The following is a 14,871-nucleotide window of genomic DNA, read 5'->3' on the forward strand; positions in this document are numbered from 1 at the left end:
TTCCCGGCAGGCCTTCAAGACCTTAAGCGGGCAAGGGTCTAAGGGGGGGTCCAGATTTGGTGTTGTCAAGCAGCTGATTAATCCGCTCGGGGGTAAGGAGGGGGAAGTACAGGAGGCTAGTAGGAGGTCCGTCAGACAGACACCCCACTGTAGGAAGGGCGGGGGTAGAAGAAAATCCCAACTCAAGGTTCAGGGATTCAAGGGTGTCGTAGATATCCACAATTTTTTAATGGAAAAATATCGAAATTTTATCACACAACTCCTGAGTTTCCACTATGGGGTCGGCTGACTGAGGGGAGGAGAGGGCGTCTATGATCTTAAAAAGGTCTCTAGGGGAGTTAAGAGAAGCAGTCATATTAGCAAAGTGAGCCCTCTTTTCCTCCATGATGGCTAGCTTATATTCTTTTTGGAGAAGTTTGTGTTGTTCCTTCTCCGAGGGATCAAACCGAGCCCACCAAAGCCTCTCCTGTTTACGGCACCCTTGCCTCAGCAACCTAAGTCTGTCCGAAAACCAGGGGGCCGCGGGGCTCTTTCTTGCAGAGTAATGCTGTTTAGCGGGGGCCAAGATGTCCAAAGCCCCAGAGATGGTACTTGCCGTCCATACTTAAGCCCACACCTGATAGTAATAGCACTACAGATGAGGAGGTAGACGTAAAACAGATTTTACAACACAACAGAACTAATCCTGATTGGAAAAAATTGTTGATCTAGCCAACAGACACAAATAACTGTCAAGATAGATTCCCACAGACAACATCCAGGGATAGTAACAACTTACAGTGTAGGAAAACTATGCCTTGAGTGGCTACAGAAATCCACACTTCCAGAAATCAAACTACACTTATCTTTACTTGAAGAAGGCGTTGATTTACGGGACTTCTTACTTGGACCTCATAAACCGCGTCAAAAACGTTTCATATATGCCGGTATATACGCTGCTTACAATGAAGCATGGAAAGTAACGCAAATGGAAACTGCAGAAAGAATACGAGAAATTGATTGTATTAATTTAGAGAAAGCTCTCTCTGTAGTGGACAATGGGTTAACGACTCTGTCCTCCAGAATGTATTCTTTGGACAGCATTGTATCTTCTGCCATTGACATGATAGAGCAGGACTTGCTAATGTTACAACATGGCTAGTCTCAATTACGTTCTATAATGCTGTTAGGCTGGACGTTACCAAATCTCCGTTCAGGCTACGTGCCATGGCGTCTAATCAACACCACGTCATTGTTTTCTGTATTTAACTTTACAGATAAACAAATCTCGTTGGCACAAAGAGGAGCAGACTATACGGTGCTGAGCATTGAAAAACTGGAAAGATTACCATTAACTGTTTCTGAGAAACCCGTCATTGAATGGATAATACATGGCACCATCTCGATACCAGTGACCATTTTCTAGTTCCAGTATTGCTTAAGACATATACTGGCAGACATGTATGAAAGGTTGGGTAAAGAATACATTAAGTCAACCTGGAATTTATCAAAAATAACAAAAACCTAGGCAACTTTAGGGTCCTGAAATACACTATTCATATGTTTTCATTTGCTACTGCACCTAGGTGCAACACTTTAGACGACCATTTATAACCACATAAATAAGCCTTTTTTTCTGTTATTTTACCTAGTAAAGAGTGCTGTCCACACTTGAGAAATATTTCCTTTGCGCTACCATGCGCCAGTTCTTTGCTTGATTCCTAGGTAAGGATTCATAGTCGGCTTCAAAAGTATCTTTCAGCATGTCCACTTAATGTTCTTGTCACATTGGGATGCCTGTGTGGATTTATATCTTCTCTGTCTTATTCTTTTTTGCACAAATGTATCTTTAGGTATATTTTTTTCTCCTTCATTCATTATTTTTTAAGCAGCTGGACTCAACAGTCCTGGTGGTTTGATCTTCTTATCTCTTATATTCCTTGAGCACAAACCAGCTTTCTTTATTTAATGCCTCCACTTCGAAGCATCTTTTGCTATCTGCTGCAGTGTACTGTGCTGTGCAACATGTTTTGTACAGTTGTCATTTTTATACTGTTCTTTTTTAGAATCTTCAAGTGGTTCTCCAGAAGAAGGCGTGTGAAACGCCGAAACGCGCGTAGAGATTTCCATTTAACCCCTTTACTGCTAAGGCTATTTTCTATCTTTTCATTGAATTTCCATTGAAATCAATGGAAAGTCCATGACGAGTTACCCTTGTCATTAGCGGCGAAGAGGTTAACCCACTTTGTTGTATTTTTTTTAACCAAAGCCTGTATCGATTTTTATTATTTGTTCATTGTATGTGTATTATATTTGCATCAATTTATGCCTTTTCACGAGAGTGAGCAACCGATGATGAGAAGTGGGTACACTGGCATTTGCTAGCCAGATAACCCCATTGGTGGTTCTACCGTGAGGTGCTCACTCTCTTTCTCCACAATTTTTGTGGGATGGGTGATGGTATCTTGGCAGTTTTTACTTTACCTTGTCTGTACTGTGACAAAGAGCGACACTTGCGCAGGAACTAAAGAGCCTTGATACAACAAGGATAGGGGTAGTGACAAGGTTATGTACACACCCATATAGATCCTGCAGCCGAGCTGAAAAATAGGAGTGTCTTGAGGGACAGGCCTTTTCTGTTTTGGTACATTTTGAGTGGGGGGCGGCCTGCACCTCTGTTCCCCCTAAGACTCCAAGGAGTTGATATTAATTTACACGGAGCCTGTGAGGGTTCCTCAAATAACCTTTCTTGCCACCTGCACGGTTCACCAGCAGCGGTGATAGATCCAGTTTTTAGGCAGCTATCCAGTGGTAGCTACTTAATGTTGAACGAAAGCAGGTTTTGTGGCATGTTGCCAGGAAAAGCCTATTTAGTTAGTATTTCAGCCAGGGTCACTTGTTGTATGCAAGTATTGTTTCCAAAAAGCAAGACAGACAGGGAGTCGGCGTTATGGCCTTCACTGAATATCGCTTCTATACGAATTGATACATTAAGCAGAACGAAAACCATTCTTTTGCAAAAAACTGTGCCACTGACCTCGTCCAGAGAGACGTATGATCTGCAAGTTGCAAGGACTTCTGCAGAGATACATACCTTATTATCAACAAACTGCCCAATACATTTCGTAGAAATATTAGGTCGTATCTTAAGCATGTCTGATACGAGTGGTATTGCACATGTATTTAAGACGATTTTTTCGGGACTGTTAGCACTCTTTGAAGCAATCCTCGGCATTTTTCCAAATTTCGTGCACTCTGTGTTTGACGGCCTGCCTCTTATTTTGGGACTTGTAACAGGAATTCTATTTTTGTTCCTTCTGCTCCGATAGTCCAGTCACCAACGATACCCAGACTACCATGGAGAACACGCTCCTAGCCATGTGGTACCATGACCGAATTACACAGATTCTTGGCTTGGCTCGTTTAAGAGATCTGAATACCACTTGGTTCCTTTCATTCAGACCAATCTGGCAAGATTGCATCTTACCTGTTCTACGATGCCTGCTTTGCGGAGAAGAATGCTTGTTAGACGTTTGTCTTACACTTCCATCAGCACTGCCAACAGATGTTGACGCTTTGCTAGGTCCGGTAACGACTCATGCATCGTGTTGCCCCCAACGGCTACCAATCCTGATGACGGCATTCGTTGAGGTCTCACCGGCAAGTCCAACTGAGGATGAGACACGTGGAACAACAGGCACACAGGTATAATCTACTGTGAACATTGCTAATGCGTATGACGCTGACTGCGATGCTTCTCATCTGTGCACAATTGTTCTACTTAATGAAGTAGTTCCACTTTCACCTACTGTGGTAGACGATTTCTTTGCCAGCTTAGATGATTTGATGTTTTCTCCCGACAGCGAGAATAACTTTTGAAATCTGCACACAGCGTTCCTTGAACTCTGAATTTGGCCTTCACTTTTCAAAAACAAACCTTCTCAATTGGGAACTCTATTTTTCTACAAACTGATTCGACTTTTTTCCAAAATAGAACTTTTTCTTTTGGCACAGAGTAATCTGCTTAAAGTAGAACTATTCTTAGAGAACAAGAAATTCTTTTTGAACACTTCCTAGAGACAATATTTGGCCTTGTCCTCAAATTAAAACAGTTTAAATATTTTGCTATGGGATGGTCTCAAACATATTTTCTGTAACTAAGAGCCATTTCATCAATGTAATTTCATGATTCATTAGGCTTGATACTTTCATGCTATATATCATATATGTAAACTCTTTTCTCAAATGCGTACAGTTGTGCTCATTTCGTGTACAGCCTTTTCAAATGCAAATTTGTATTTTGGGGGGAATTGTAAACACATACTTTAGATATGTTTTCCTGCTTATAATTTAGTAATGTTGAACTTAATAAAGTGGAGTGGGTGTTGTATATGAATTTAGGACCCTAGTGTAATTTTCCGGATTCATGCCCATATATAGGTATAAATCACCCTATCCTTATATAGGCATAGAAATCATAACCATATTTAGACTTAGCCTATGCAGTCCAAATACGGCATGGCTACTTCCACTAGTTCCGAAAATCCACAACGATTTCTTGGAAAAACCCGCCTTCAGCAGTCAGGGACTTCCCCTTGCTTGATTTATCCAAGAAACATGGATTTTTAAAAGAACTGAGTCTTTGATGACGTTATTATATCCAACCTTACGTCAAACTCGGCACCTTCAAGGTATAAATATGCCCACACTTGCTCAGGCAAACACACAGTGGTTTTGGAGCAGTTCGACTATCTACCTACACGACACAGCTTGCTGAAGCAAGTGCTGAAGGAAGCTGACCCTCCCGCTGACGCACTGAGAGAGACGCTGTCTTTTCTCCTACCGAGAAATCCAGCTCCAGTGTTTCCAGGCTACCCTTGCAGGTTGCTGGGAAATCGAGTCCTGAGAGAGAGAGATACCAGGCCTCTTCATTCTAAACCAAGGTACGGAGTTGATTAGACCCGTAGAGAATTCTTGGAATAGATTCTTGGCAAAGAATACTAAAACTAAGCTACACCTCCCTTACTTCTTCCCTTGTACTAGACTTAGGTTAGGTACACTGGGGTAGGCGTATTTTTGAAGCACCAGTTAAGTACTTTTAGTCATTATTTATTAATGTATGTATTTTATGTATTTATCTATGGCTTAGAAACCATATTTATTTTATTTATTTATTTACAAGCTTATATAGCGCTGGAATCGACTCCTTCAGGAGTATCTCTGCGCTTTTGGGCCAGTCAACAAATACAGAGAAGAACACTAATAAGGATTAGATCTCATTTTTAAATAAGACAGTTTTGAGAAGTTTTCTAAACTGTATGTGAGAGGTGCAGATCCTGAGATTTAAGGGGAGTCGATTCCATAGCTTGGGTCCCGCTACGGACAGTGCTTTGCCTCCGTGTCTGGTCTTTTTGACACGAGGAACCACCAGTTGGTGGCTTGTGCTGGATCTAAGTGGCCTGGACGGGATGTAGGGAATGAATTTCTGTTGCAGGTAGGTAGGGCCTTGTCCATTTATGTTTTTATGTATTATACAGCAGATTTTAAATTTTACTCGCTGTCGTATGGAAAGCCAGTGGAGTTTTTGTAAAAGAGGTTTGGATGCTGTTCTTGGAGGGGCATTCAGAACCAGGCGCGCCGCTGTGTTCTGGACTACCTGAAGTCTGGCCAACACTCCCTCGTTGGCAGATAGGAGCAGGCCGTTGCAGTAGTCAATACGACTTAGAACCAGGGCTTGCACTAAGGTCTTCCTAAACGTGTCAGGCAGCAGAGGGAAAATTTTTCGTAGCATGCTGATGACATGAAAACATGAACCTGCAACAGTGTTAGTGTGTTGCTTTAATGACAAATCCTGATCGAGGCGGATCCCCAGGTTTTTCACGACCTGTTTAGGTTCTGGGACCGCACCAAGATCAGAAGGCCACCAGTCTGGAGCCCATAGAAGCTTGGCTTCGCCAAATAGCATGAGTTCTGTTTTGCTAACGTTGCACTGCAGATAGTTAGTGGACATCCACTGTGCAACGGCCTTCATACCAGCAGAAAAGGAGTTTTTTATTTCAGTAGTGAGAGTTTCAAAAGGGAAGAGGAGCTGCGTGTCGTCCGCGTAGGATAAGTATTGCGATTGTAGCAGTTCATTTCTTATGCTTGAGAAAGAAGACTGTTCAATAAATACCTTTTATTGAAAACGCCCGCCTCTCTATTTCTCTGCACTTCTGGTGAAACGAAGCATGCACGATTGACTGAGTGAAATAGCTATCTATTGTTTCCGTGACTCTAGAGATGTATTTCTTATTCTTGGGAAATAAAGTTGTCATGTTTATGCGGTTGTCAGAAACTAATCCCTTGTTTATTCGAGAACGTTTCTAGTGACCTCTGAGCTAGCTGGCACTCACTATTAAGTTTAGTGTTTTCAATAGAGACCTAGTAGACCTCAATCCTACGTCAAATCTATAGTATATACTATTCCAATGTGCAGAGCCTATTGGGAATATAGGAACTACACTACAAAAGAGCTATGTTTTGAGGACCTTCGTGAAGATGGGGAGAGATGTTGTCTGTCTGAGGTGGAGCTGGAGGGCGTTCAGGCTCTGGCCACGACGAAGGAGAAGGAGCGGCCGCCTGATCTGGTCTTTCTGGTGCGGGGGACCACAGCATAGGAGAGCAAGGCTGATCATAGGGTCCTTTGGGGTGCGTGGAATTTGAGTCATCTGTTCAGGTATGCTGGTCCAATGCTGTGGAGGGCCTTGTGAGCGTGGTTGGGCATCTTGAAGGTGATTCTAGCTTTGATGGGGAGCCAGTGGAGTGTGCGAAGGTGTTGGGAGATGTGGCAGTGTCTTGGCAGGTTGAGGACCAGTCTTGTGGCGGCGTTCTGGATGTTCTGTAGCTTGCATGTGAGGTTTTTGTTTATTCCGGCGTAGAGTGCGTTGCCGTAGTCGAGTCTGCTGGTGACCAGGGCGTGAGTGATAGTCCTTCTGTGTTCGAGGGGGATCCATTTGAAGGTCTTGCGTAGGAGTCGGAGGATGTGGAAGCAGGAGGATGAGACGGCGTTGATCTGGCGGTCCATTTTGAGTTCGGAGTCCAGGATGATTCCCAGGTTGCGTGCGTGGTCCGTGGTTGTGGGCAGACTTCCGAGGGCGGAGCGCCACCAGGTGTCGTTCCAGGCGTCGGGTGTGGGCCCATGATGAGTACTTTTGTTTTGTCCGTTTTTAGTTGAAGGCAGCTATTTTTCATCCATTTTGCGACGGCTTCAATGCCTTCTCGTAAATTGTGTCTGGCCGTGCTGGGTTTGTTGGTTAGGGAGAGGATGAGTTGGGTTTGGTTTGCATATGACACAATATTGAGTCCGTAGGTTCTGATGATGGGGGCGAGCGGAGAGAGGAAGGAGCGGATCCAGTCGAGGGCCTTGTCTTGAATCCCTGCATTGTGGAGTCCGCGTATTAGGGTGTAGTGAGAGACTGTGTCGAATGCTGATGAGAGGTCGAGGAGGATGAGGGCTGCTGTTTCTCCTTTGTCCAGTAGGGTGCGGATGTCGTCTGTTGAGGCTAGGAGTGCGGTTTCCGTGGTGTGGTTTTTTCTGAAGCCGGATTGGGAGGAGTCGAGGATGTTGTGCTCTTCGATGAATTTGACAAGTTGGCTGTTGATGGCTTTCTCGATTACTTTCGCTGGGAAGGGGAGCAGGGAGATGGGTCTGTAGTTTTTGAGGTCGGTGGGGTCCACCGAGGGTTTGTTGAGGAGGGGGTTGATCTCTGCATGTTTCCAGTCATCGGAGAACGATGCGGTTGCCAGGGAGTGGTTGATAGCGTGGGAGGTATGGGTGCGATGGTGTTGGTGGCTCTGTTGAAAATGTGGTGGGGGCAGGGGCCTGTCGGGGCCCCAGAGTGGATGGAATTCAAAGCCTTCAGTGTGTCTACGGTGGTGAGGGCTGTCCAGTTGTCGATCGTTGGCTTCATGATGTCGGGGTGGTTGGTGGGGGTTCAGTGTGTTGGTTGTCTTCATAGAAGTTGTCGTAGATGCTCTTGATTTTGTGGCGGAAAAAGTTGCTGAGTTTGTCGTAGAGGTCTTGTGAGCTTTGGATGTTGGTGGACTTGCTAGTAGGTTGGGCGAACTCCTTGATGATTTTGAAGAGTTCTTTGCTGTTGTGTGCATGGGTGGAGATTCTGTCTTAGATCACTTTTGTCCTAGTTTTTCTGATGAGTTGGTGGTGAACTTTGGTGGCGGCTCTGAAGTTGTTGTGGGCTTCTGTGGATTTGGGGTTCCTGCAGTCCTTTTCGAGGCGGCAGCAAGTGTGTCTGAACTCTTGAAGTTTGGTGGTAAACCATCTAGCTTTCTTGGCGTGGGTGGTGGTGTTTTTTTTCTTGAGGGGGACTAAGGTGTTGGCATTATCGGTGATCCATCTGTGCAGGGTTTGGGCTGCGGCGTTGGGGGGAGTCATTTTCTGCGACAGTCAGGGTGGAGTTGCTGAGTGATGAGGTTAGCTGGTCGCCGGTGATTCTGGTCCAATTTCTTCGTGGGTGGTGGTGCTGGTGTCTGTGGATGGTGGGTGTTCTGAAGGTGAAGTGGACGCATCGATGGTCAGTCCATGGGAGTTTGGTGATGTAGCTGAAGGTGATGGAGTTTCCTGTTGTGAAGAGGGGGTCGAGGGTGTGTTCTGCTGAGTGCATGGGTTCTGTCACGATCTGGCGGAGTCCAATGTTCTGAAGGTTGTCCTGGAGGGATGTGGTGCTGGTGTCCCGTTGGTTGTCGAGGTTCAAGTTGAAGTCTCTCAGCAGGGTGTAGTTGGTGGATGCGATGGCCTGCGAGGAGATGATGTCCGTGATGGATTCGGCAAAAGGTCCGCGGGGTCCAGGGGGTCGGTATGCAATCAGTATTCGCCACTCACTCCAATACTGTCCCTCTGGCCTTGGAAGGATCAGACATACAAGTCCCAGTCACTGTCACACCAGAAAGGATGTCTGCGAAAGTAAATTCTCTGCGCCAGGTGGAGGGAATCAGAAGATCACACAGAACCTGTGTGTGATACCCGATACCAAAGTACAGGGAATTTGTCGCAACCCTTGTGCATGAACTGGTGTAGAAATAAACAAAGAGCACTGCACCGCAGCTCTCCGTGCGTGAGTGAACATAATAAAATGGCCGGAAAGTTGAACTCCTTGTGCGAAACAAAGTATCAAGAAAAACAAACCTAGAAACAAAATTATAGTGGACACTTCACTGCAGCTCTCCATGCGTGTGAACGAAAGGAGGGAAGAACAGTAATGTTCTGAGGTGAAACACACTGTAGACTAACGGATCCGGCCAGAGTCCGTAACAGTACTTGCCTAGAGGAAGGGCCCACCTCACGAGAATCCGGAACTGAAGGAGCAGAGCAAGGGGTGGTCCTCACAGCACCACTCGGTGAAGAGTAGATCAAGAATGAAGGAAGCAGGAGAGAAGTGTGGGCGTATCCAGCAACACCTCTTTGGCGGAACGAAGAACAATTGGAAACCAACGAACAATGGCAGGCAGGGGGAGTAGTCGATTAACAAGCACCGGCCTGCAAGCTTGTCGGGGTAGAAATACACTTAGCTCCTCCACACGCTGGAGACAGGGCCGGACTGGCCATAGCGGGCACTGGGCGTTTCCCCGGTAGGCCGCTAGGGTGGGGGCTGGTTTTGGGTCCCTGGGGCCGTTTTGTTACCGGGGTCAGCAATACCGGCCCCCTGTAACAAAATCAGCCGAAACCGGCCCTCGCAAACTGCTCGTCTGCACTCCCCCTCACCCCAGGGTGAGTGGCTGAGCAGTTTGCCAGGACCGGTTTCTGTTGGCTGGAGAAGCCCAGAACCCAGCAGAGAAGCCTCTTGGGACTTGTAGTCCCCAGACCCACATTCATCCAGTATCCAAACACACCCTCGCCGCCTACAATAGAATGAACTGACAGGGGTGTGTGGTGCAGGAAAGCAACCAAAGTGCGTGATAACCATGACAGGCCCCAAACCAGCCTTTTAAAAAATGTGGCACTCTAGCTTGGAGCGATGGCCAGGACCTAAGAATGCGGATTGGATGATAATGATGAATCCTGTTAATCAAATACTGTGGGCCCAGTTTGTAGAAGGACCGATGCACAAAAACCAATGCCTTATAAAGAATCTTTTTCCTGCTAGGGAGCCAGTGTAATTCACAGTAACAGATTCCCGTCTGTGAATGCCACGGATAAGGAATGCTGCAGCATTTTGTACTGTTTGCAGTTCTTCAATCCATTCATCAGTGATACCGAAGATTATTATGCCCCCTAAGTCTAACCTGGCAGTTATTAATGCATGGACAACTGTCCTGCAGGCTGTTAGTGGAAGGAGATCCAGAAATGTTCGAATTGAACGTCAAAACTGTTGCGGTTACAGAAACGGTCTGAGGGTGAATGAAGGAGATCATTTGTTGCTGTTACAGAAAGGGTCTGAGAGTGAAGTAGAGCATCGTTGCGGTTACAGAAATGGCAAGAGGGTGAAGAAGAGCATCCGTTGCTGTTACAGAAAGGATCTGAGAGTCAAGGAGAGCACCCGTTGCTGTTACAGATAGGGTCTGAGAGTGAAGGAGAGCATCCGTTGCTGTTACAGAAAGAGTCTGAGAGTGAAGGAGAGCATCCGTTGCTGTTACAGAAAGGGTCTGAGAGTAAAGGAGAGCATCCATTGCTGTTACAGAAAGGATCTGAGAGTGAAGGAGCTCATCCGTTGCCGTTACAGAAAGGGTCCGAGAGTGAAGGAGAGCATCCGTTGCTGTTACAGAAAGGGTCTGAGAGTGAAGGAACTCATCCGTTGCTGTTACAGAAAGGGTCTGAGAGTGAAGGAGAGCATCTGTTGCTGTTACAGAAAGGGTCTGAGAGTGGAGGAGCTCATCCATTGCTGTTACAGAAAGGGCCTGAGAGTGAAGGAGAGCATCCGTTGCTGTTACAGAAAGGGTCCGAGAGTGAAGGAGAGCATCCATTGCTGTTACAGAAAGGGTCTGAGAGTGAAGTAGAGCATCCGTTGCGTTACAGAAAGAGTCTGAGAGTGAAGGAGAGCATCCGTTGCTGTTACAGAAAGGGTCTGAGAGTGAAGTAGAGCATCGTTGCGGTTACAGAAATGGTCTGAGAGTGAAGGAGAGCATCCGTTGCTGTTACAGAAAGGATCTGAGAGTCAAGGAGAGCACCCGTTGCTGTTACAGATAGGGTCTGAGAGTGAAGGAGAGCATCCGTTGCTGTTACAGAAAGAGTCTGAGAGTGAAGGAGAGCATCCGTTGCTGTTACAGAAAGGGTCTGAGAGTAAAGGAGAGCATCCATTGCTGTTACAGAAAGGATCTGAGAGTGAAGGAGCTCATCCGTTGCCGTTACAGAAAGAGTCTGAGAGTGAAGGAGAGCATCCGTTGCTGTTACAGAAAGGGTCTGAGAGAGAAGTAGAGCATCCGTTTCTGTTACAGAAAGGGTCTGAGGGTGAAGGAGAGCATCCGTTGAGGTTACAGAAAGGGTCTGAGAGTGAAGGAACTCATCCGTTGCTGTTACAGAAAGGGTCCGAGAGTGAAGGAGAGCATCCGTTGCTGTTACAGAAAAGGGTCCGAGAGTGAAGGAGAGCATCCGTTGCTGTTACAGAAAGGGTCTGAGAGTGAAGTAGAGCATCCGTTGCCGTTACAGAAAGAGTCTGAGAGTGAACGAGAGCATCCGTTGCGGTTACAGGAAGGGTCTGAGGGTGAAGGATAGCATCCGTTGCTTTTACAGAAAGGGTCTGAGAGTGAAGGAGCTCATCCGTTGCTGTTACAGAAAGGGTCCGAGAGTGAAGGAGAGCATCTGTTGCTGTTACAGAAAGGGTCTGAGAGTGAAGGAGCTCATCCGTTGCTGTTACAGAAAGGGTCAGAGAGTGAAGGAGAGCATCCGTTGCTGTTACAGAAAGGGTCCGAGAGTGAAGGAGCTCATCCGTTGCTGTTACAGAAAGGGTCAGAGAGTGAAGGAGAGCATCCGTTGCTGTTACAGAAATGGTCCGAGAGTGAAGGAGAGCATCCGTTGCTGTTACAGAAAGGGTTGGAGAATGAAGGATAGCATCCGTTGCTTTTACAGAAAGGTTCTGAGAGTGAAGGAGAGCATCCGTTGCTTTTACAGAAAGGGCCTGAGAGTGAAGGAGAGCATCCGTTGCTGTTACAGAAAGGGTCTGAGAGTGAAGAAGAGCATCCGTTGCTGTTACAGAAAGGGTCTGAGAGTGAAGGAGAGCACCTGTTGCTGTTACAGGAAGGGTCTGTGAGTGAAGGAGAGCATCTGTTGCTGTTACAGAAAGGGTCTGAGAGTGAAGGCGAGCATCCGATGCTGTTACAGAAAGGGTCTTAGAGTGAATAAGAGCTTGTCCTCAATCTCGACTCCGAGGTTCTTAGCTACTGAAGTTGATGGAGGGGGAGAAGGAAACCCCTCTTTCTCTAATTTTAAAAGGAGCATGTAGATAATGCATTGTAAAGAGTATCCCCTTTTTTCTTGCAGCTACAAGGAACCTTTTGCAATGCTTCGGACTATTTCTCTGAAGATGAATGGAAGGTTCTGCAGGACTGGCAGAAGGATCTATACAGCACTGTGATGAAGGAAATTCACCAGGCCTTGATCTCACTCGGTAAGGTTACTCCATTGATTGATATTTCAGGATTTGAAATCAAAGAAGTAAGTTCCTGGACTACTCTTTCAAGAAAGAGCTCTTGATCACCGGCCTTTGGTGCAGCCTGATGTGCTGTGAGGGCCCGGTGTGTCAGGTCCCAGTGGCATAACATAGGCCCCTTCAGCCCCTGTGGTGTGGCCCCCCCAGTCTCCAGGGGCCCCCTCAGCACAGTACACTGGCCTACAAGCTCCTGAGTCAGTGTGGCGGGTGCCCCTCGATGTAGTTTGCAGGGGGGCCCCTCAAATTTCAAATTTTGTTACACTAGTGGCAGGCCGCCTGTTTGCTTCAATCATGTTAAAATTGCATTGCTTTTACTAAAGTCATTTATGAACAATTTCAATATAAACACATTGGGATGGATTTAGAAGACAGATTTGTCAGCATTGTGCGTGGTATCGGAGGAGAGGAGCAGGGCTGTCAGTGGTCCCCGCAGCTCACAGGTGAGGCGGAGGGCATCACATGGGCACAGGTGGGAAGTCATCCTGTGCACATAGTGCACAATGCAGGAACTTCCATCAAAGAACAATTAAATAAAGTATCCTGAGAATGATGGACAACGGTCGAAGTACCGGTGAACCACAAAGAGCATCTCATGCCTCCAACCCTGTAACGTGATGGCGGATCGAGCCCTGAGTCTGGAAACCTTTAGAATCGTCTCTTAGAAACGTATGACACCAACAAACTCAAGGTGTTGACTGATTGTCCCTTGAAACCAGGATCAGTGGAATAGGCTGCACTGGGGTGAGAGGTTTCCTCATTTTTTATTTTACAGATTTTTTATATAGCGCAAACTAGACCCGAAGGTATCGGGTATCAGAGCGCTTTACATAGCACTAGTTGCGTTACATGAGGACACATTCAAATTTATTTTTGTTAGGCACGGGGAGATTAAGTGATTTGCCCAGAATCACAGGATGTTAAGCGTCGTTGCCGAGACTCAAACCCAGTTCCCCAGATTCGAGGTCGACCGCCCTAGCCGTTAGGCCAACTCCTCTCCTCTCTCATTACTCAGGATTTCTGCAGTTAGACATCACACACTTCAGCCCGATTCAAGCATTGTGTTGATATTGTGCATACCTCATTGAGTATCCAGTTTACTTACAATGTCTCACTCCTGAGACACTTTTACAGAATCTCTGCCGGAGTATTTAATTCAAAGTCCTTCATTATGTTAGAAATAATCTTCTGAGGAAAGCCACTTCAGAGCAGGTTAAGCTCAAGATACCACATTACACTCATAAATCCCTACCCTAACTAACAAATAAATCTCTCTTTCTGATGGAGATTTCTGACCGCAGATTCCCCACCTTTTGAATACTTCACAGGCATCACACTTGATCCTTACACTTTTTCAGCAGTAGCTCTGTGTGCCGGGACAGGGGCGGCTCTAGGCTCATGGTGGCCCTGGGCAGGGAGCGTAGGTAGGGGGCCCCGAAGAGTGGGTCCGGGCGGAGCGCGGAGGCCAGTAAAGAGGGGGGTGGGGGGGAGGGGTGTTTGGAAGTGGAACAGAGCCGGAGGCCGCCAAATCCTTGCCAGGGGCCGCCACACAAATATGTATCCATCCTCAGAGGATTATTATATTAAGGACATATATTGGCGTGGTGTCCCCCGGGGGTTTGGTGGCCCTGTGCAGGTGCACAGCTTGCACATGCCTAGAGCCGCCCCTGGCCGGGAGGGGAGGTGGTGCTGTGCGGCTCCGGACTGACACTGGTCATCTCCGTAAATGACGTGCGGCGCAGATGTCAGTCCCTTTCTTTCTGCGCCACCAGACGCGGGTCTGCAGCCGCCTGTTGTCTCCAAGACAAATTTCACCTGAAAAATGCCTGTGTGCCAGGGGGATGTCACCTCCCAAGACAATAGTCTTCAAACCCTATAAGGACTGTTGCAAACAAATGCCCCTGACAGATTCTCATCAGGTTTGCCTGTCACAACTCTAATGCCTGCAGTGACTGTGCATCGATGAACCAGAAGGCCATATAGGACCATGTGGTGAAGCTCCATGTCACCAAGCACCACAAAACTCTTTGTCGAGTGGATCCAAGCCCAAAGATCGGCCTCGTCCCATTCCTGGTCCGGAATTCACCTTAGTCGATCCCGAGGTTGTTGTCATGCTCCAAATCTTCAATTTAGGTCAAAGAAAAAATAAATAAAAATCGAAGCAGCGCTCAGCCCTTTTCCACCGCTCTCATACTCCTAAGCAGGCACGAGAGCATCACCACCCATCCCAATCTTGCTCCTGAAGCCGGGCAACTTC

The 14,871-nt window shown here is 46.7% G+C and overlaps 1 protein-coding gene across 1 annotated transcript in view; it reads left to right on the forward strand.

Moving 5' to 3' along the window:
• LOC147693179 (uncharacterized) overlaps positions 1-14,871 on the forward strand; it is a 708,628-nt gene that overhangs the window by 646,177 nt on the left and 47,580 nt on the right. Inside the window, 1 exon segment of the mRNA XM_086939582.1 lies at positions 12,449-12,575. Within this exon segment, the coding sequence (XP_086795708.1) occupies positions 12,449-12,575 (127 nt within the window).

Source organism: Lissotriton vulgaris, chromosome 9, assembly GCF_964263255.1.
Source record: "Lissotriton vulgaris chromosome 9, aLisVul1.2, whole genome shotgun sequence".
Lineage (NCBI taxonomy): Eukaryota > Metazoa > Chordata > Amphibia > Caudata > Salamandridae > Lissotriton > Lissotriton vulgaris.